This window comes from Eublepharis macularius, chromosome 12, assembly GCF_028583425.1.
Source record: "Eublepharis macularius isolate TG4126 chromosome 12, MPM_Emac_v1.0, whole genome shotgun sequence".
NCBI classification, from domain to species: Eukaryota; Metazoa; Chordata; class Lepidosauria; order Squamata; family Eublepharidae; genus Eublepharis; species Eublepharis macularius.
In genome coordinates, this window is record NC_072801.1 from 72,187,218 (window position 1) to 72,209,581 (window position 22,364).

Here is a 22,364-nt window from a genome sequence, read left to right on the forward strand (position 1 = left end):
AGTGGCTTGTTTAGTATTGTGGGATTTTGATACTGCTGCTGCTATTTCTAAGGTGACAGGGTCTTAGCTTTTGATTGCTTTTTGTTGGCTGGTGTTACTTCTAAAAACTGTTTCGACTTTTCTTGGTATCAAGGCATCCTATAGTAGATACCCAGGACATACATTTGAAAGATAAATAAATAACTGCAACCGTGAAGTGTGTTCTAATCTAGGGGAGAACTAGCCCAATGCCCTGCAGGCTGCCCGTGGTGACTGAAAACCTGCTCCCAACCACAGCTATGCTAACCTGGCAAAGAAAACGTTTGGCTCAGAGGGAATCATCATCATTGGGGGCTTGCAGGTTATCAAGTGCTAAGAGTTGCAAAACTGTCTTAGGGAAGCTTAGTTCATTAACTCATTCTTAAGATCTGTTTAAAGTAAGAGGGCACAAATGCAAATCAAGATGCGTAATTTGTCTGTCCACTGGTATTAGCCAAGATGTAAGTAGTGAGATGTGCAAGTCTGGCTGGATGCAGCAGTCAAGTCAGTCTTACCACCACTTGACTCACTTTCACAGACAACCCAAAGATCATCTTGGGCCCCAAAGTATAACATTCCAGAATAGCCACAAGGTTTCCTGTTGAGATCGGATTAATGAGACTTGGGTTCCAGTCCCTCCCTCCATCCTGAACGTTTTGTGGGTGACCTTGAGCCACTCACTCGCTCTCATCTTTATTGTTGAAATGATAAAATGGAGGGAAGGAAAAACTAGTCTGCCTTCCAGGGGAAAGATGGAATAAAGATGGATTATTTTGTTTCTTGGCCAAAGACAGGATCTTGAAAATGACAACTCCATCTTTCGATCAGGGCCTCCTCTCCACCTATCACTGAGAGATGAGATACAAGAATATAACAAAGGAAGTTTATTGATGGTTATATAAATGGAAGAAAAAGCCCATCTATTTTCAAGAAACCAGTTCCCACCAGTGAACAAATCAAAGTCTATGATGCATCGCAAGCTTGTTCATGTTGGGCATCAGCAAGTGAGAGAAATCCAGGACCTATGGAGGAGACAGAGAGAAGTGAAGGGGGACTCATTTGCATAAGTGAGGATGGGAGATGGCGCTTCTACACCCACATTGCAATTCTACTAAACCCAGAGATGCTCCCCCCGCCCCCCTGCCAAATCTAACCGGAACTTTAAATAGGCAACATGAAAACAAGGTCACGTATTAGCCAAATGCAATACCAAATTTCTTTGGTACATATTTCATCTCATATTCATATGAAGCACTGACTGGAAATAAGAAAAATTATGGAACCCCCCTGAAGTCTAATTTATTAAGTTATACTGAAATACCACAATTCCACACCACACACAAAAGAACTGGCTCTTAACTCTTATTTTGAGAACCATAGCCATATTGTGATTTTGGGGTGTCTGTTACTTTTCCTAAGAAAAGGGCGTCATGAATGAATATGGAAATTAACCAAGACATTTCAGCACAAAGACGTGACACTGAAGCAAAGGAACTGCAGCAATCACGTTTTTCTAAAATTTTAGTTTATTCACTGCTGTGCCTCATATACACTTGCCAGGCCTTAGCTGTGAGGCACAATTTCTGCCCATCTTTCTGCCCCATTGAGCTTCAAGGAGACCAGAACAACTGTGGAGGAAGGTCCACCACTTCTTTTCAGCTCTGAGTTGGAAGGTAAGGCAGAGAGATCATCCTTGTACCAACTCCAGAGATACTCCATCCAGTAAGTTATTTTGGAACTGATTTAGCCTTTCTGAAGTCAGTACAAGATAGGAGATCCTCCTCCTGCTTCCAGGAGGATGGCAGAGAATTGCAGCAGAATAAAGAACAGACTACTCAGAAGCAATATAGCAAATGTATTTGCTAGCTTCCTGCGCAGTAGCCATCTCCTTCCCAATGCTGATTATTGCTCCTTAGAATACATACCATTTGGTCATCCCACGAAATTGATGACAACAAGATGCAGGATGGTGCTGGCAAAGAGGAAATCGGCGAAGGCTCGTTCTGGTGAGATGCCCTGAAATTCCCCCTTGTTCTGTGGATTGATTTGGATCCTCAAACAAACTAGAGAGGGGAAGGGGAGGAGATACCATAAGGCTTGCTGCAAGAATAATAAGCGGTATAACTGAAACCAAAGATCTTAGTTCAATCTGGCAAAGGAATATTCCAAGGATGGTGCATTCGTGGGCTTATGATGAAGTATCAGTAGCCCATATAGCACCAATAGTATCTCTGAAATCTAGCTACAATATCGCAGCATACTGACTTCATTACTGAAGGGGAAGAATTGAATTTACAGTTGTGAAACTCTAGCTGTAAATCCTCTTCTCTCCCTCCACAGAGAAGGGAGACAAAGAGTCGAAGAACATGATCACAAATTTGTTAAACACCAACTCCCTTTTACTAGTCATTGGGAAAAAAGGTAAAAAAGATAAAGGTAGTTCCCTGTGCAAGCACCGAGTCATTACTGACCCATGGGGGTATGTCGCATCACGACGTTTTCTTGGCAGACTTTTAAAGGGGTGGTTTGCCATTGCCTTCCCCAATCATCTACACTTTACCCCCAGGAAACTGGGTACTCATTTTACCGACCTCGGAAGGATGGAAGGCTGAGTCAACCTTGAGCCAGCTACCTGAACCCGGTTTCCGCCAGGATCGAACTCAAGTCGTGAGCAGAGCTTGGGCTGCAGTACTGCAGCTTACCACTCTGCGCCATGGGGCTCTAAGTCTTTGGGGAAAAAAGATCATATTCTTCATATGACACGTCAGAGATATTTAATACCATTATCCAATCAGACTACATTTATTTGTATTACAATAGAATGCGACTTTAAAAAAAAGTCCAATGGTAGTTTTAAAAAGCAGAAAACCATCTTTACTTTGAGACTCTGTCAGTGCAATCCTATGAAGAGTTATTCCAGTCTAAGCCTATTGATTTCAATGGTCTTAGACTGGAGTAACTCTTCAAAGGATTGCACTGTTGGTTACCTCCTTTGCCGGGGACAGCAATGAAGGAAAAGGCACCCTGCGAGTGCTCAGAGGCACCCTTACCTTTCATTATACTATCTACATATACGTGGAAGCAAGAATACCTTATGACCTAGTTGTATCCTAGAGTACGAGCCCCCCAGATTACTTCGGCAGGTTGCTATACACAAACAATGACCAGCAGCTGCCATGGCAAGCATATAGTCCTAATTGATTAACCGCTGCCATAATGACCCTGGGCACTTCCTATCAAAGAAGAAAGTTGACACAAAGGTTTGCCAACCCCATGTTGGGAAATTCCTGAAGATCTGGGGTCAGTGCCTGCAGATGCGATTTATATATTATTATTTATTCACATTATTTAGAGTCCACTTTTCTCTGAGACTCAAGGCATATTATACAGGGTGAATCAGTATAGTCAATTTCAAAAGGCATTGCAATAAGCAATGCAACAGGGTACATCAGTGCAAATCAGCAAGGATTTAAAACCAGCAAAACCCCAATACAGAGCAGAAGAAACTGGAATAGAGGATACACAGTTCTCAGACTGGTATGTTAAGCCAGCAGGATCACACCTCCAGCAGTCAAGTCCACAGTCCCGTCCCTCTGATGGCACAGAGTCCATCCTCCACAGCTGCCACTTCTTCCAGAGGATCTGGATCTCTGCAGACTGGAGATCACCAGGAGGTTGGCAACTCTGACCAGCCACCATTTTGGGAGCTTTCCAGCTACCGTTGGGAGGTTAGCAACAAACAAAAGGCACTCCTGGTTAAACAGTGTATTACTGCAAGAAAGGGGATCCCTTACCAGAATAACACTAGTAATTATTCTACCAATAAAGCCTTGGAAGGAATTTTATCAAATTTAAAGTGACGAAGTATTCAAGTGCTGAATGCCCAAGTACAGTGAATAAATATAATACACAAATTCATACAAAATAATCTCTATAATACAATGTATCCTCTCGTAAATCACATTTCAAATGACACACTACACCCACCAATTCTATCCAAAGTGTGAATCCAGTAGAAAGGAATCCAACAGGCAAGTCTCTTTTTTAAAAAAATTCTTCTAATTGTCTCATTATTATGTCTCGTTTCTTTCTGTAGATACTCTGGTGGACAGAGGCTTTATTGGTGGAATAATTACTACTGTTATTCTCCTGGTAAGGGATTCCCTTTCTTACAGTAATATATCACCGGGAGGTTGGCAACCGTAACCAGCCGCCATTCTGGGAGCTCTCCCGCTGCCACCGGGAGGTTGGCAAACCTCCCGACGCGGCGACCGTTACGGAGTCCTCCGCCCCCTCCCCGCGCGGTTGCCATGGCTACGGCGAGAGCGCCTCACCGCCCAGGATGAAGCTGCCCACGGCGGAGATGAAGCCCGAGAGGAAGGAGTTGAAGGGGAAGGTGCCGACGCCGAGGCAGTAGCCGAACTGCAGCGCCCCCGTCAGCATGACGTAGAGCAGGTAGGCGTCCAGCACCTTCAGCCGGCTCGGCGTCCCGCTGCTGTACTCAGCCAGGAAGCGCCGCACCACCGAGCCCACCGACCCGGCCCCGGAGCCCGCCGACCCCGACGCCGCCCCAGACATCGCGACGCGCTCCGCCGGTTCCCTCAGACAAGCTGGACGGAAGAACAAAAAGAAGCACTTCCAGGGTCTTGGCTAGAGAGCGCATGCGTAGGAAACGTGTCCTCGGCAGACGCATGCGCTATGGCCTCTGGTATTCCCAAGGAAGCCATTGTTTGTATGGGCATACCGATATGCGGGCGCGACAAGGACGCCGCAGCAATGACGTGCGCATGCGTAATTTCAGATTTTGATTCTGAGGAGCCATGCTTGCCCGCCTCTAAAGATGCATGCGCAATCATAACTCCCCCCCCCCGTTTCTCGTATGGGCTATCTTATGTACGTGCGTATTACTTGCGCATGCGTGGCTCAAATCTTGAGTCTACGAAGGAACCATGCCTACGGTAGGCTGGCTTTTGCGCATGCGTTGTACACTCGGCTTTACCGGCGTTTCTTCGGTCGATTTGCAAATAAAGTGTACGTGACTATGCGCCTTTAGGGCATTTTTAATAAGTACATTTTAATATACACACAATAATATTGTATATATATGCGTAGGCGGACCATACACAATATTGCGCGCATCAAGAATATCCGAGATTGTTGTGGTAACTTTATGCGCATGCGGATTTCCGCTTCACCCTCCACCCTGGACTTAAATAGGACTCAATTTAAGACTAATAAGAATAAACAATAAGTACGCAAGCGCAATGAGAAGGACCTCCTCCCGGCCTTCAGGTAATAACGCACGAGTCAAAAGGCAGGACGCTTAGCGCAAAAATGCATGCAAAAAGCCGCTTGGCCCCAGTCCGTGAAATTCCACTGCTGCAACCTTATCACACACCCCAGCCCGTAATTTAGCGTTGCCACACCGCTCGGGCAGCAGCAGACGCAATTTAACACAGGCAGCCCTGCGTGGCTGCAAATACCCTATCGTGAGATCCCATTTGTCACTTCTGCACAATCCCAAGAATAATGCCAGACCGTGGCCGGCCAGTCCAGGGACAGAAAAGCCACTTTGCCTATGCTCAGAAACACGTCCAGTGTCTGAACTCTCGAGGAGGGAAATACCCCTTTGCTAAAAGGCGTGAGGAGGAAAGGCGGTATGGTATAGCCTGATCTGATCGGGTCAGAGCTAATTCTGCTGTGACTTGACGGCATTTATACCCAAGCTTTGACGCTGAAAACACCTGCCTGGGCAGGACTTAGGGTTGCCAACCTCCAGGTATGATCTAGAGATCACCAGGAATCACAACATCTCTAGACGACAGAGATCGGTTACCTTGGAGACAAATGGCAGCTTTGGAGGGTGGAATCGGCCTCTTCCCTCGCCAGGCTACAACCTCCAAATCTCAACCTGGAGTTGGCAACCCGAGCAGGATCCTTACCCAAGCTCCCCTTGAATCCGGGCCTCTTGCATCCCAACCCACTATTCCCTGCTTTTCCAGAATGACCCCATTGCAAAGCCCGCCTCCCCCTATAGCCTCTCAGCCTGACACCTCCCCTCTTTGTGATGCTGCACCCACATCAGGCAGGGAGGGAGGAAAAGGGGCCCTCCGCCCTCTTCTCCCTCTTTCTAACCCACCCGGCGAGCAAAGGGAGCCTGGGAAACGCGGCTCTCCTTCGGGCTCGCCTCCCCTCTCCCGCCCCCCTTACATAACCCAGCAGGAGGGTTATACCAGCAGCCTTTCCCCCCCTCCCCAAGCCATTCATAAAATGCAAGCCACGCCCCTTCTGTGTCTTAGCCCCGCCCCCACGTTCTAAGTCCCTTTCGCACACGCCTTCCCGACCAGCTGTTGTGATGTATTCCTTCCTTCTTGAGGAGTAATGGAGGAAGACCTTGAGCAGTCGTGAGTCTGGCTTGATTGACGGGGCGAGGGGTTGGGCTCCCACCCTTTTTTCCTCTTCCAGATCGTGGAGCGCCGATCTCCTCTGAAAGGATGGAGAAAAGGCTAAGGGGAGGGGGGAACTGTTTGTTTGCCCGGAGTTGCATTAACTTGCTCCTACAGGTGGACTCGGGTATCCAGATATTCTGCCTTTTGAGGAGGGTTATTCTTTTGGGGATTATGGCCTTGCTTGCTTGGGGGGGATGCGTTTACAAGACTTGCACAGATCTGATGTTTTGTTGTTTATGTAGAAAAGACATTTAGAGAGCAATCTTGAGCAGATCTACTCAGATCCCTACTAAGGTCTACAGGCTTACTCCCAGGAAAGTGCTTTTAGGAGTGCACTGTCAGTCATTCGTGATTAAAACTGTGGGGAGTAGAAGACTGTCTTACAAAAAACAAAAGAGGGGATTAAAGGGCTGGGGGCAGGACAAGAAGGAACAGGAAGAAGCCGGGCGTTGGGTTGGTTAAAAGAAGTTATTCTTTTAACCTGTATTAGGGAGCTTTGATTCTTGAATGCTCATGCCCTGGAAATCTAGTTGGTTTTTTAAGGTGCTGCTGGACCCGACTCTTGCTCTTCTGCAGTAAACCAGCACAGCTACCCACCTGAAACTATTCATTTACTAGTGGCAGGACATGCAAGGAAGACTTAATTTAACCCTGGACCTGTTCCACACTGCTTTTCGTGGTAGTGCTAGCAGCTGGAATATGTGTCACGTGCATCAGAGCATGGGCAGAGTTTCCTTTTCTGTCCACTGCCTAAACCTCCACAAACTTAAGTACCACTGACAGATCACCCTTCATAATGCCATAGCAGGAAGTTTCATTTCTAAACAAGGGAAGCTGGTGTTTAATCTGTTGCTTCTAATCTCATTGATGGGGGCTGCTTCAGTGGAATGGGAGAAGCAATCTGTCCGTATGCAGAAGTGTTTGGTTCTTTTAGTAGGTCTTTACATGTCTTCTAGGGCTGAGACATCTGAGAAATACTATTCTTGAGTGGGGGGGGGGAGAAAAACAGAAAGCTATGCCATGTAAAAATGGGCATATCAAGAAAAACCTGTGAGTTATTAGAAAGCAGCACAAAGGACTTTTTCGACTAAGGGGGAGATTTGGGGAAAAGGAGGATAGTTATTTTTGCAATCCAACTTTGAAAGCAGAGGAAGTCTCAGAGGTGACTCAGCAAATCTAAGGAAAGTCACAGTGACTCGGCAATCTATTTGTCCCGGTCACAGGATCATACAGCACAGCTTTGTTTCACAGGAACAGCTAATAGTATTGTCTGAAATCTTTAAAGTGTTGCTCCTTTCTATGTACCCAAGAGAGCAGAAGAGTTGTTTGCCCTCACCAGCCCGTACAGCAACTTCACATGTAGCAAACTTCCTTGGCTTAACATTGCAAATGAGGGGGCCTCTGCATTCCTTCCCTGTTTCCAGGATGAATGCACAAAGGGTTAGGCTGGGAGCCAGAAACTCAGTGGTGGTGCTTGGCTTGGAGAAAAAATGTCCTGCCCTTTTAACAGAGGCTTAATGGAACTTTATTTTGGAGGTGATGCTATTTGCCTCCATGCTATGAAAAACTTCAGCTGCCTTTTTTGTACACAGTTAAGTCTCTGGTACCCTGACCTGGATAGCCGAGATCTCAGAAGCTAAGCAGGGTCGGCCTTGGTTAATAATCCGATGGGAGACCTCCAACGGAGACCAGGGTTGCAGAGACAGGCAATGGCAAACCACCTCTGTTAGTCTCTTGCCGTGAAAACCCCTCCAGGAGTCATCTGACTTGAGGGCACTCTCTACCTCCACAAGTCTCTGATAAAGCGGCAGGGTATCTTTCTCCTGGCCTGTTGCAACTCTCCTGGTTGTCTGGATTGACAAACCAGAGTTCTGGCCTCTGGAGACAATTTGAAAGAAGAGATGGGAAAGCTGAACAAAGCTGATATAGCAGCACTAAACTGTGGTTTGGTGGTATGTGAAAATTCTTAGGTCAACCCAGGGTTTAGTGTAATATCAACTGAGCTAGAGAAGGAGGAAACTTGGGGAAGAGATTTTTATGCATCCATATTATGTCTACGGGGTTTCCAGATCCTTGGCAAACCAATTAATGTACTTTGGCTGAGATTCTCACCTTTCCTTCAGTTTCTATAGTGTATCATCCATTGTGTGTTCTTTGTTGCATAGTGCGTTCATCTGGCTGTAGGTGCTTATTGCTTACAATCTGCAGAAAACAGCCATGGAGGAATACGCCCCACAACACAGAAACGGCACAAAGAGTTAGGGTCCAAACTTTTAATGCCATATTTATTGTAACAACAGTACCAAGCGTGGATAGTCTCCATTGCTTTGCATAGGCCATCAGAACCTTCCTTGTAACAGCTTGGTTAGGCCTGACCTGAATGGTCCAGGGAGCCCAATCTCATCTCAGAAGCTAAGCAAGGTTGGCTCTGGTCAGTATTTGGATGGGAGACCATCAAAGAAGCCCAGGGTTGCTTTGCAAAGGCAGAGAGTGGCAAACCATCTCTGAACATCTCTTTCCTTGAAAAGGCTATGGGGTTGCCTTAAGTCGGCCGCAACTCGATGGCACACACACACAAGAATGGTTAGTATTCCTGCCACTGGTCTGGAAGGGCTGTGTGAGAATGGTTTGCCTGAGAACGTCCCATGGCTAAAGAAAGACAGCATCTGACGTCACTTTTGAACCAACTTGGTAATGAGATTGTAATTGCCTCTTGGGCTTCAATATGCGCCTTTGAAGAAGTCTGATGTGAAACAGGAACCTAAGTATGCTGGCAAAACCCATTGGCTCTTTGTCTCGATGAATTTTGGCTTGGCTTCACGTTGAACATTTGGGACCTCTCAAGGGGAAACTTCTTCTCATCTGAAGGGCACTGACTTATAAACATGAAAACAATGAGACATCTTGGCATTAGCAACAATGCTCTATGTACTCCTCTTTATTTTTTCATTTCTTAAAAGGAAATTTGTTCTGCATTCATTGAATGATTTTCCACCAGTTTGATATATGAATGATATGAGACTCTTTATGAATGATTTCATGATATTCATTGAATATCATGAAATTTACTGAAATATATTTATTGACTGTTTCTTATAATTGAGTATCGTATCATATAGAGGATATTAGGGCCGTTCTTTTTGTATTATATCAGATTACTACAGCTTACAAGTTTAGCACTTTCAGCATGTTCACACTTTTATAAAGCTTTACTGAGTGTGTAGTAACTATAGTATTTATTCTCATTACCCCCGGGTGGTTTGTTCCTTTTTGAACAATACCAGGGGAATTCCAAAAAGTTGCTTTCCGTGTGAAGGTAAAACTTGCAGCCGGAGCATGGGGATCTTTGGCCTGTACATTGGCGGTGGATTTGGAATCTCTGCCGACTGGTAACAATGACCTTGCAGACATTTACTGGGCATTTCTCCCAGTTGGAAATACGCTTTTGAGTAACCCTCTTTTTTCACTCAGTTAGTGGCAGTTGAACACAGAGGCCCCGACTGCTCAAGAGCACTTCTGCACTCCTGCTCTCCCTCTGGATGTCAAAGAATGGCAAGAGCTTAGCATGAAATTCAGCTTTCTATCTGGATGACCTAGCCTGTCTCTTTCCTCTTGAAACCCGTTCATCCTGTCTCTTCACCTATATTCTCTTCTGTTACCTCCTACAGGTCCCAAGGCTGGCTGGGAGGCTGGCTCCCTGCCTGGCGTCCCACCTCCATGTCCCGCCTTAAGAATGTGGAGACCCGGATCTTGCAGTGTAAGTGTTCCTGGGTGGTGATAATAATAGAATCATAGGGTTGGAAGGGACCTCCAGGGTCATCTAGTCCAACCCCCTGTACAACTACTTCCCCTTCCCCCCACACACTCAGTGACCCTTGCTCCATGCCCAGAAGATGGCAAAACACCGTCAGGATCCCTAGCCAAACTGACCTGGGGGAAATTGCTACCTGACCCCAACTTGGCCATCGGCATTACCCTGGGCATGTAAGAAGGGGCCGCGAGAACTAAGCACTGATGTAACCCTTCCTGCCCTCCCTCTCATGATCTGCCTAGGTTCACAGAATCAGCATTGCTGTCAGATGGCCATCTGATGATAAATACTTGGCCCCTGTCCCAAGTATTCATCTCTCTTTTGCATCTTTCTGTTCCTCTCTCCTTAGGCCTCCAGAACCGATTTGTGTCTCGGTACATATCCCTCCCCAACCAGAACAAGATCTGGACTGTATCGTTGGCTCCGGATCGGGGCCGGGGGCGCACACCCCTGGTGATGGTGCATGGCTTTGGCGGGGGCGTGGGGCTCTGGGTCCTCAACCTGGATTCGCTGAGCACTCACCGCCCCCTCCACGCCTTTGACCTCCTTGGCTTCGGACGCAGCTCCCGACCCCCCTTCCCCCAAGATGCACAGGGGGCAGAGGAGGAGTTTGTGAGCTCCATCGAGGCCTGGCGCCAGGAGATGGGCATCCCCAGCATGATCCTGCTGGGCCACAGTCTCGGCGGCTTCCTGGCAGCCTCCTACAGCTTGCAGTACCCAGAGAGGTGAGTGTAGTCTGTGGGCATGTGCAGGGCCGTGTTATTCATAAGGCTGACTAGGCCGAAGCCTAGGGGCCTTGTAGGGACTAGAGGCCCATCATTTTTTTTTTTTTGCTGAGGCACACCCCCACATAAATTACAATCAATTGATTCTCTTATATAACCTCTATCAATAAGATATGTAACTGTTTCCTTATTGAAGTGAAACAAATTGTCTCTTAGATTAAAAGAACTATCTATCTATCTATCTATCTATCTATCTATCTATCTATCTATCTATCTATCTATCTATCTATCTATCATCTATCATCTATCATCTATCATCTATCATCTATCATCTATCATCTATCTATCTATCTATCTATCTATCTATCTATCTATCTATCATCTATCTATCTATCATCTATCATCTATCATCTATCATCTATCATCTATCATCTATCATCTATCATCTATCATCTATCATCTATCATCTATCATCTATCTATCTATCTATCTATCTATCTATCTATCTATCTATCTATCTATCTATCTATCTATCTATCTATCTATCTATCTATAATAAAAGCTTTTCACTTCAAAATATTACAATATTGATTGAGGAATTATATCTCCAAAATGTGCTTTCCTGAAGAGTTCTACCTGCACAATAAAAAGATTTTAAAGAATTTAAATAGAATTCTTCAGGAACCCCTCAACATGGATATAGGACTATGTACTGTGGTCTAGTACCTACCGTACCAGGGGCAGGCTGTCAGCTGTAGTGGGGTGAAAGACCGAAGTGCCGGAGGGGGCCCAAAATACCTGAAAGCCAGGCTGTGGGTTAATATGGCCCTGGGCATGTGGCTAAATGAAGTAAGGGTATCGTCAGCCACGTTCCTTGTTGAGTCTACATATATCCAGTCCCACACATTTTTCAGACAAACAAATTCATAGTTGCTATGTTTCAGACAAACAAATTTCTCCTCAGAGAGGGGGGAAAACAGTCTTCAAAGAGGAGTAGATACAAGATGAGACTCACTCTATGGTGATGGAAGGAGAATGGAGGGAAAAGGGCCCTCTCCCTCTCCTGTTGCACATGTGGATGGAGTGAGGAGAGTGCCACCTCCCCAAGAGCTTTAGAAAGGTGAGCCTTCTTTCGTCACATCTCAGAAGCTAAGCAGGGTAGGCCTTGGTTAGTCGTTGGATGGGAGACCTCCAATGAAGACCAGGGTTGCAGAGGCAGGCAATGGCAAGCCACCTCTGATAGTCTCTTGCCATGAAAACCCCACTAGGGGTCGCCATAAGTCAGCTTTGCCTTGAAGGCACCACACAGACACAGACAGAACTCTTTGAATAGCATCTCAGTAGTTGGTCTGCAACTGCACAGTCGCAATCTGTATCACGAACAAACAGCAGCAGATAGATCATGATGGGTGGCCCTGTTAGTCTGTCGGTAGCAGCAGAAAAGAGCAAGAGTCCAGTAGCACCTATAAGACTAATAAAGTTTGTGGTAGAGAATGAGCTTTCGTGAATCACAGCTCACTTATCTGAAGAAGCAAGCTGTGACTCACAAAAGCTCATACCCTACCACGAACTTTGTTAGTCTTATAGGTGCTACTAAACAGCAGCAACCCTGAGGCAAGACAGGTAGCAACCCGAGATAGGGCCTTCTTGGTCATGGCACCAAAATTATGGAATTCTCTTCCTGGGGGGATTCACCTGTCCCCCTTGATCATTGTCTTCCACCGGTGGGCAAAGACGTTCCTGTTTCATCTGGCACTCTCTTACGGACTCTCCTCCTTGTTTGCATTTAATTGCTGGTTTTATATGTGTGTACTGTTTTAAAAGTTGGTTTTTAAGTCTTTTTTTAAAAAATAACTTTTATTAATATATTCATAACATGATAATAACAGTAACAAGAACAATAATAATAATAACTATAATGATATACAATAGCCATTCATAACAATGCATTTTAATTGCTTTCACAAATAGACTTTAATTGAGTTCACTAAAGTAATCATACTAAAAGATCCAATTAATTATATATGTAAAGCTTATTTCAAGAGAATTAAAAATCCAGATTTATAATCGTTTGGTAAGGAAGACTTGTTAACGATAAATCATTCTTTGACAGGTAATCCAAAAACGGTTCCCATTTTGCATAGAAATGTGTTGTGCAGTGTGGTCTTTCACTGTGTTGCAATCTATTGTTTTTAAGGTCTTTTTAATTGCCGTTCCCCGTCTTGAGGGCTCTTGAGGAAACATATGGCTACTGGAGCCATTTCAAATTAGTGCGGTGGGAAGGAAGAATTAGGCCACCATGATGTGAAATTCATTGTCAGAAAATGGGAGCTCTCTTTATGGAGCTTCCAGCGTCATACATAGTTAAGCCCTCGGGGAACTATCTTGGATGCCAGAGTGACCCAAGATGGGCCACCTTACAATGCTTTTGTAAGATGCTCTGGCTCAGACTGTGTGCAGGGGCGGGAGGGAGTTTCATGGGGAGCTTGCAAGGGGGAGGAGCAGTGGACCACAGGGAAGACTTCAGTTTGTGCTCTTGCAGTCTGAAGTTGATGCTTAGATGGGGGAGTTTCTTCATTTATAGATATAGCCCGCTTTTCTCCTTAATGTAGAATCACAGTAGCTTACAACATTGTTCTCACTTCTTTTAATGTTCTCCTCACAACAACCCTGCGAGGTATATTTTGCTTAAAGAGACTGATGGCCCAAGGTCACCCAGTGAGCTTTCCTGACAGGGTCGGGATTTGAACCTGGCCCACCCAGATCGTAGTCCAACATTTTAACGACTCTACCACACTTGTTTAAGAACAACTACCCACAAAAAAAACTTCCCCACAGTGTAGAAAACTAGCACATCAGAAAGAAGGGAAACTTTGAAAGCTAATACCCTAGCTTGCTAGTTTTGGGGGTTCGTTTTTAATATAGATCAGGCAGTGCCTGTTGATGATGGTCTGTAGTCTCAGTTTGTCCTTTCCTGCCTCTGCTAACCCAGGGTGAAACATCTGATCCTTGTGGACCCCTGGGGCTTCCCCGTGCGGCCGACAGACCCGAGTCAGATGCGTAGCGCTCCCGCTTGGATCAAGGCCGTGGCAACGGTGCTGGGGCGGTCCAACCCTCTGGCGGTGCTGCGAGCTGCTGGGCCGTGGGGTGAGTGAAGTCGGCAAAAAGGTTGAATCAGGGGTGAGGGAGTCCGAGAGAGGAGGAGAGGCAGCAACCGGGGGTTGGAGCTGTAAGATCATCTCATTGGTTTATGGCTGAATGTTGTATGTTTGTTTTCATAGGAAAATATGGGAAGGGGGAGGAATGAATCTAAAGCCTTTGTTTGGAATTTAAAGGGACAAAAGTGCAGATGGCCAGGTGTGATCCTGCACTGTGTTCTTCCAGGATAACACAAGCAATTACCCATTTCTGCATGAACTTGTTTTGGCTAGTGAGGCCATCCCGGATTTGTATATAATATCCTAATTGATGGAAAAAACCTTATAACATCAGTCTGAAACGGGAGGGGGGAGATTTCTTCCTTGAACTAGAGACATTTTAGCTGCTATTAATAAACATGGGAGGAACCATGTCTCAGATGTACGATATGATACGATGCGATACTGTCTTCGGGCCAGAGCCAGAAATGTTCACCTCCCCCCGCCCTCCATTTTTATCTCCTCCCCACCCCCCACCCCATGAATTGGTCAACTATTTTCAGCTTTCCCTGCTTCCTAGAGCATGCTGAATACCAATCAAGTGATTAGGGTTTTCCCTCCATTTTGTCTAGAAATTATTATTTTTCTGGTAGGCACCATGTTGGTTTGCAGTAGAACAGCAGGATTTGAGTCCAGCGGCACTTCTGAGACTCACAAGGACCCTGAAAATCTTGTTGGTCTCTGACAGGGCTTTTTTTCTGGGAAAAGAGGTGGTGGAACTCAAGACCGCACAATGACGTCGCTTTGGGTCAGCTGGAACAAGGGGGGAGTTTTCTAAAGTTTAAATCATCCTTGGCAAAAATGGTCACATGGCCGGTGGCCCCGCCCCCTGATCTCCAGACAGAGAGGAGTTTAGATGCGCCGAGGGCTGGAGATCAGGAGGCCGGGCCACTGGCCATATGACCATTTTCAAGAGGTGCCAGAACTCCGTTCCACCACATTCCCGCTGAAAAAAAGCCCTTGTCTCTAAGATACCACTGGACTCAAATCCGAATATTTTCCTGTGTACTGAAGTAATCCCTTGACTATGTTGGGACTCGCGTTTTCATTCTGCCCTTCCTCCCAAGAGGGTATGGCAGAGTTCTTGTCTCCTCCTGTCCTCTCCTCCCTGGCAGCCTGTGAGGTTGGTTAGTCTGAGGCTCCAGCCACACTTTATTGAATATTGGGGATGTAGCCTAAGAGAGAGTAACTGGCCCAGTGTCACTCAGTTAGGTTTGTGGCTGAGTTGGGACTTGAACCAGTATGTCCCCAGTCCGAGGCTAGAACTCTAAGCACTGTATCAAAGTTGGAACTCCCGATCTTCAGCCCCATTTCTTTGCATTAAGTCATGAACTTTACTATTGTGTATGTACTAGCAACAAAGCCCATTGTGGGAATACAACGGGCTCTAGAAAGCTGGAGCTGGGGAGGGCTTGCAGGAAGGCTGGCCAAAGAGGGATAGCAAGCCAGTTGGCTAGCAAGGACCCCTCGCCCTTCCCACCCTGTCCCCGGCTGATCAGCTGGAGAGGGCGAAGGCACCTACGTTCTTCCCCGCTGGTCAGCTGGACAGGGAGAAGGCAGCAGCCTCGTCTCCCCCCCCCTGCCAGCTGAACAGCTGGGCAGGGCAGGCAGTGTGCTTGGCAGTCTTGCCCCTCCCCTGCTGATCAGCTGGAGAGGGGTTACTGCACCTGCACCCAATTTGAGTCATCGAGAACACAGTTAGTCTTTTATATATGACATCAAGTCACAACTGAGTTATGGCGACCCCAGCAAGAGGCTTTCTAGGTGAAGGAGAAGCAGAGGTGTTTCACCCTTGAAGACCCAAGTTTAAGCCCCTCTCCTACCATGAAGCTTGCTCTCTCAGCCTAACCTGCCTCACAGGGTTGTTGTGGAGGAGGGAAGAATGACATGCCCCACCTTGGAGGAGGGGTGAAATAAAAATGTATAATACGAATAATACATTCGCCTGACCCTTTCAGCCAAAGAAGCTTGTTATGCATCTCAAAAGACAAATGAGTTTCATTTGTTGGGAAACTTGAAGAATAGCTTTGTGTGAAGCTGCCCTCTCCACCCCTCCTTCCCCCCAGGCCCAGGCTTGGTGCAGCGCTTCCGCCCAGACTTTAAGCAGAAGTTTGCAGATTTCTTCGATGACGATACCATCTCAGAATACATCTACCATTGCAATGCCCAGACACCCAGGTGAGAGTCCTTCTAATCCTTGACTGCGTGTCCTTTTTTGCTGCGATCCACTATTTTCATACTGTCTTGCAGGGAGTGTGGATTTCCTTAATGACAAACTAGCTCCCCTGAAAGCCAGCTTGCCCGTCGCTTCTGATCTTCCTGTACAGTGGGAAGCCACAGGGGAACAGTGGGTATTTTCTAGAGCCCTGATAGAATAATAATGATAACAACAGCAGCAACAACATTTGATTTATATACCGCCCTTCAGGGCAACTTAACACCCACTCAGAGCAGTTTACAAAGTATGTTATTATTATCCCCACAACAAACACCCTGTGAGGTGGGTGGGGCTGAGAGAGCTCCTGGAAGCTGTGACTAGCCCAAGGTCACCCAGCTGGCTTCAAGCGGAGGAGTGGGGAATCAAACCCGGTTCTCCAGATCAGAGTCCTGCTGCTCTTAACCACTATACCAGACTGGCTCTCATGATGACGTGAAGTTGGCAGACTGCAGTCTCGGATAGCAGTGGTTCAGTGGTAAAGCACCCGTTTTGCCATGACCCCAGATCTTCTCTAATGCTCTGACTTCCTCGGAAGGCAAATCAGGAGGAGTTTGCAAAAGTTTGAAAAGCACTGTAGAGGGAAAGTTTTGCAAACCCCGCCCCCTTGCTTTCTTTGTAAAAACTTTCTGCAGCGTGACAGCTGGATTTCATCTTGCATCCAGACCCCTAAGCGTAATTTGTCTGGACGCTGTAGCAAATTTGTCACGCAGCTCCCTACCAATCCTACCCCGTGGATACCATCTTCTGAATCATCAAAGAACACTTTCTGTTTTCCTAAACAGACAAATATCAGAGTAATGAGCTTGTAGCCCAGGCTGGGCCCAGATAGAGTACCCTGTCTTCCTCCCTGTGAACACTGCTGAACACGTGAAGTTGCCTGATACAATATAGGAAACCATTGGCCCATCAAGGTCAGCATTGCCTGTTCAGACCAGCAGCAGCTCTTCGGAGTCTTGGGTAGGGATCTTTCACATCCCCCTTTTCCCCATCAAATCACAGCTGACCTACAGCAACCCCTACTGGGGTTTTCAAGGCAAGAGACATTCAGAGAGGCAGTGGTTGCTGTAGGTCAGCTGTGATTTGGTTGTACATTAGAGGTCTCCCATCCAATTACTAACCAAGGCTGACCCTGCTTAGCTTCTGAGGTCTGACAAGATGAGTCTCACCTGGGCTATCCAGGTCAGGGCATATATGGTGGAGTGTGCCATCAAGTCACAGCTGGCTTGTGGCAACCCCTACTGGGTTTTTCAAGACAGGAGACTAACAGGTGGTTTGCCATTGCTTGTCCCTGCAACCCTGGTCTCCCTTGGAGGTCTCCCGCCTGATTACTATCCAAGGCTGACCCTGCTTAGCTTCTGAGATCTGATGAGGAGATCAGGCTAGCCTGGGCCATCCGTTTCAGGGAACATCGCCAACTGGAGCTGCTGTGAATTGAACCTGGGACCTTGTGCATGCCAAGCAAATGCTCTACCACTGAGCCACAGTCTCTTCCTGAACACTTAGTCTTTCTGTGTGCTGCATAGTGTGAAGTCAATGAAACCTGCCCAACCAGAACACACAATCTGTATGCCAGTGGAGATGGAATACATTTAAATGAACTCAGCCCATCTTCCAAAGCCCTCTGCAGTTGTGCTTAGATAACTGAGCATGATGGTTCTGGAATATTCCATTTCCCCATAACTATTAACAATCTCCCTTCTTTATTTCTTTCCCCATCTCCAGTGGCGAGGCAGGGTTCAAGGCTATGATGGAGGCGTTTGGTTGGGCCCGGCGCCCCATGTTGGAACGCATCCACCTGGTGCGGCGTGACTTGCCCATCACCCTCATCTATGGTGCCAATTCCTGGATTGATACCAGCACCGGGGAGAAGGTCAGGGACCTGAGACCAGGGAGCTACGTCAACGACATGGTAGGATCTTCGGTACCTGAGAAGGAGAGCCTGATAGCGTTTGTTGTTGTCCTGAGTGTTCAGGAGTACATTCCACAAGCTTGGACTTTGGGGTCTAGCAGAGAACCTAGCATGCCAAGAATCTCAACATTGATTTTGTTTTTAAAAAATCAGGTTTCTAGTCCTTATGATCACTTTGGAAAACTTTTAGAGGAGAGCTAAACAAGGGCAGAGGGCTAGGCCTGAATTTTCTCTTCATACCTTCTGTATCCTGTCCTTCAAAAGGAGCAACAAACACTCAGATGGGCTGACTAGATCTCTAGCCCTTTAAGGGAAAGCATCCCTAGAAAGCTGAATCAGTTGCAGATGTATTATTAAAGAAAGCAAAGCCCCAGAGTTGTCTCATGCCTTACTCGTTTATGTATTCAAACCATCTCTATGCTGCCTCATCATATAGCCCTTGAGGTAGCTTACAGTGAAATCCCCAAACATTAATATGCAATAAAATCAGTACTTTATTGAGATAGTCAAATCATAAGCAGCAGGAGCGACAAGACAAAGTGCATAAACGCTCAAGAAGGCGAAGAAAAAAGTGAAAGGTTACATCAGTGCGTAGTTCTCGTGGCCCCTTCTTACCTGCCCAGGGTGATGCTGATCACTACTTTGGGGTTAGGAAGAAATGTTCTCCAGGCCAGTTTGGCCAGAGATCCTAGAGGGGTTTTTGCCATCTTCTGGGCATGGAAACCAGAGTGGAAAACCACAACTAAGGGATCAAACCAAAGACGGTCCAAATTCTTATGAAATGTTTTTAGTGCAATAAAGTGGTGCGGTGCATGTACTAACAGCAAATATAAATATAAATATACATAAATACAATAAAGTCAAGTGCAATTCAAGGACAATACAATCAAACGGCTCACCACACCCCCAGTGAGCAGGGGTCACGGGGTGTGTGGTGGGGGGGAGGAGGTAGTTGTGAATTTGCTGCATTGTGCAGGGGCTAGATGACCCTGGAGGTCCCTTCCAACTCTATGATTCGATGATCAAATTACATAAACCAGATATTGCCTAACTCCACTGGCCGGGGGTGGCGGGGGGATATCATCTCCTGGCACTGAAACTTCAAACAAAAGGTGTCAGGCGAACAGCAGTGGGAAGCGTAGTCCAGAGGCGAGGCCCTGTATTTGAGAGAGGCACAGAGAAGGACCTCTGAAAAGGACTTTGCCTTAGGGGCAGGTTCTGATGGGAGCAGAAAGGGCTTCCGATGCGGAACTGAAAGGTGAAAAGCAGTCGTTGAATTGTGCCTGGAAATGAATTGGTGGCAAGTGAAATATGAGTAAGATGTGTTCTCAAGAGTATTACCCAAACCCTTTTTCCCTTGGGAAGAGTGGAAAATTGGTTCAAAATGCATGGGCTGGCCGACTCTTGTGACTGTTCATGCAGGTGTTGGTGCCCTTGGTAAATTGACAAAGATCCACCATCACTACCTGCCCACAGGTGGCAGCTGGGAGGAGGAGGAATGGCCACAGCCCCTCCCTTTGCAAGTAGGCTGGGTACCAACACCAGAGAGGAAGGAGGGCCAGTATGCAGAGGACACACGTGCTTGTGCCACCAAGGCTGCAGCTAGGCATCCCCACCGTCCCCACCAAGCTGCCATCGAGGTCGGGCATGGCCGCAACACAGGGTCAGGTACATTCACGCGTTGATGCTGCCACCACCACTGCACGCCTGAGGCCAAGGGCTACCAGTAAATGTGCCATGCTCATGCTCCAACCTTGCTGGTATGAACGGTGGAAGCAGTTGCCCTGGAAGGTGCAAGGTGCACTCGTGGTGGAGGGACTGCATTAGGTGCGGACCCACCAGAAGGCATTTTGCCATCCCTCCCCCCCCCCCCCCACACACACACCTGGAACTGGCCCTGTCTTCCTGACTTTAGATTTTCTCTGTTTGTGGGGCAGAAGTTAGTCTGTTTAGAGTCTGGCCCTGTGGGTTGTGTTTCCCAAGAGACTGTGTGGGGTGGAAGCAGGAAGAAAATGGAGGCACGAGGATGCCAAGCCATGCAGGCGGCCTCATACAACAGCTGGTTTATGTTTTCAGCCCCAGGGATAAGCTCCACCAGTAGCTCAGCGGCATTTGTGGCAGCCCTTGACACCTGCTCCTGGCTTGGTTTCTCCTCAGGCTATCCCTGGAGCCTCCCACCACGTCTACGCTGACCAACCCCGTGCCTTTAACACCGCTGTGGAAGAGATCTGCGACTCTGTTGACTGACTGTGCGGGAGCCAGAGGAAGAAAGAAGCTTGTCTGGCTCCAGCTCCCCACCCGGCTGCTGGGACATGCCCAAGAACCCCACTCCATGCACCCCAAGGAGCAACAATTCAAGCTCGTCCTGAGCTGGTTGCTAGTTGGTCTTGGAGGACGTCGGTCCCCTCCCTGTTCCCTGACTTGTCCCAAGTCTTCACTCTACTTAAAGGTTGCAGGCCGCCTGCGTTGGGTTAATCGAAGTTCTAATCTTTTTATTTTTTTCCGAATTCCTCATGGATCCTCATTTGCTTCAGCCTTCCTTCTCCTAAAATTAGTGCCTAGCCCAATTTCTTTCCTGTCCTATCTAGTGGGTGTGTCCCTGAAAGTTATCTGCAGTCTCCACTGCTGCTTTCATTTAGTGGTAGTAGTAGACCTGGATCAATAGTGGCTCTCTCTGAGTCTGTACAAGGAGATGTAAGGTTGATTGTTTTCCCTGTAAGAGGTGATATCATTGATCTGACTGGCCAAGCCTACCTGGCTCATACAGCCGGAGGGGAAACCGTGGCTTGTCCTTCTGGTTGACGCCATCTTCCATTGTACCTCAATCAACGAGACAGCCTAAATTGAAAGCTAATGGAATGCTGGGTCTTTTTTTCCCTCTCAAGAGGTTTCTATTACCTATTTGGTGATTGGCTGAGGGAATTCGGTAGGCAGTGTTGGGCCACCAATGGGAGACTCTTCACCTTTCGGAACATGGCTTGGGTGTGGCAGAAGCAAGTCTTCCCCATCACCCATCGTCTGCTGCTATGATGGTAAAGACAATTGGGAAGCCATGAGATGGGGTGGAGGGGTAACCAAAAGGAACTCTTGACCTCCAGTTTCAACTGTTAGGAGCTGCTGTAGCCCAGTCCATAGTCCAACCAATTCTTACTGAGCCTAGCGGGGAATCTCAGATTACTGCAACTCCTCAAACTCTAGCAATGGCGGGTAGGAGAGAAGGCAGCCTGAGAGTCATGACCACCAGTCATGCTTGGAGCTGCCTGCGGTTTTAGGCTGCAAACCTCTCTGCACTCTCGTGATTCTAGAGATCGGCCAGTGCAGGATCTTGGAGACTTGGATGGCTTAAAGCCTTGAAAATCCCATTTTGACAAACTACAGACCGTTTGAACACATTGGCATTTGTTTCCCTCTCAACCTTGGGAAAGGCTTTGGGTGGTTTTGTGGCAGCCGAATTTGGCATTTTCTAGCAATTATTCTTCTCGGTGAAGGGAGTTTAGATCCCGGAGGTAGAGAATGCTTTTCCCTCTGGTCTGTCCTCATCGCCATCTAGTGGCAGCCAGAGGCCTTATTTGGAGCAGATGTTTGGCTGGGCTGTGTGATCTCCATGGTTGCCCTCTTGCCTATGAAATCTCTCCCTCAAGCATGCACATAATCCATACACATACACAATATGCTCCATCTTGGAAGAAACCCCCCTTGAAGGATGTTTTTCTCCTTCTCTTTTCTACTATCCTAGAGGGAAATGTTTGTTTCTGTGGTTGGGCTCCTGAATTACCTTCCCTGCTATATGAGGCCTTGGCTGAGGTGGGAGGAGACATATTGAATGAAAACATAGAATATATATATATATTTGTATGGTCTCATTGGGCCCCGTGGCCATTTTTGTATGCCTGTCTTTGTACCTGCTCTGTGGTGCCATTTTGACATTCTCTAACATAAATGCAAGAGGCGCTTCGATGGAGCCTCATTCCTTTCCCTTGTGGTGCTTTGTATAGAATTAACCTGGGTTTGCACTAATTTTTTTCTATGTTGAATAA

The 22,364-nt window shown here is 47.0% G+C and overlaps 2 protein-coding genes across 4 annotated transcripts; one reads left to right on the forward strand and one right to left on the reverse strand.

The window, feature by feature from the left end:
* Window positions 1–887: 887 nt before the first annotated feature.
* Window positions 888–4,644, reverse strand: DAD1 (defender against cell death 1). Its single transcript, XM_054993584.1, has 3 exons — window positions 4,353–4,644; window positions 1,944–2,081; window positions 888–1,040 (listed from the first exon to the last, which is right to left on the reverse strand). Exons 1-2 carry the CDS (start codon window positions 4,594–4,596, stop codon window positions 1,951–1,953), a joined length of 375 nt encoding a protein of 124 aa, XP_054849559.1. The 5' UTR covers window positions 4,597–4,644; the 3' UTR covers window positions 888–1,040; window positions 1,944–1,950.
* A 635-nt stretch (window positions 4,645–5,279) lies between these two features.
* On the forward strand, window positions 5,280–22,364 carry ABHD4 (abhydrolase domain containing 4, N-acyl phospholipase B). Of its 3 annotated transcripts, none has more exons than XM_054995511.1 (7): window positions 5,280–5,310; window positions 10,136–10,224; window positions 10,628–11,003; window positions 13,996–14,150; window positions 16,267–16,378; window positions 18,141–18,327; window positions 20,485–22,364. In XM_054995511.1, the coding sequence occupies exons 2-7, from the start codon at window positions 10,185–10,187 to the stop codon at window positions 20,572–20,574; spliced, it is 960 nt and encodes a 319-aa protein (XP_054851486.1). In that variant the 5' UTR covers window positions 5,280–5,310; window positions 10,136–10,184; the 3' UTR covers window positions 20,575–22,364. The 3 variants fall into 3 exon arrangements, with proteins under 3 accessions (XP_054851486.1, XP_054851485.1, XP_054851487.1); XM_054995510.1 differs by lacking the exon at window positions 5,280–5,310 and adding an exon at window positions 6,357–6,422; XM_054995512.1 differs by lacking the exons at window positions 5,280–5,310; window positions 20,485–22,364 and adding exons at window positions 6,357–6,422; window positions 20,404–20,483.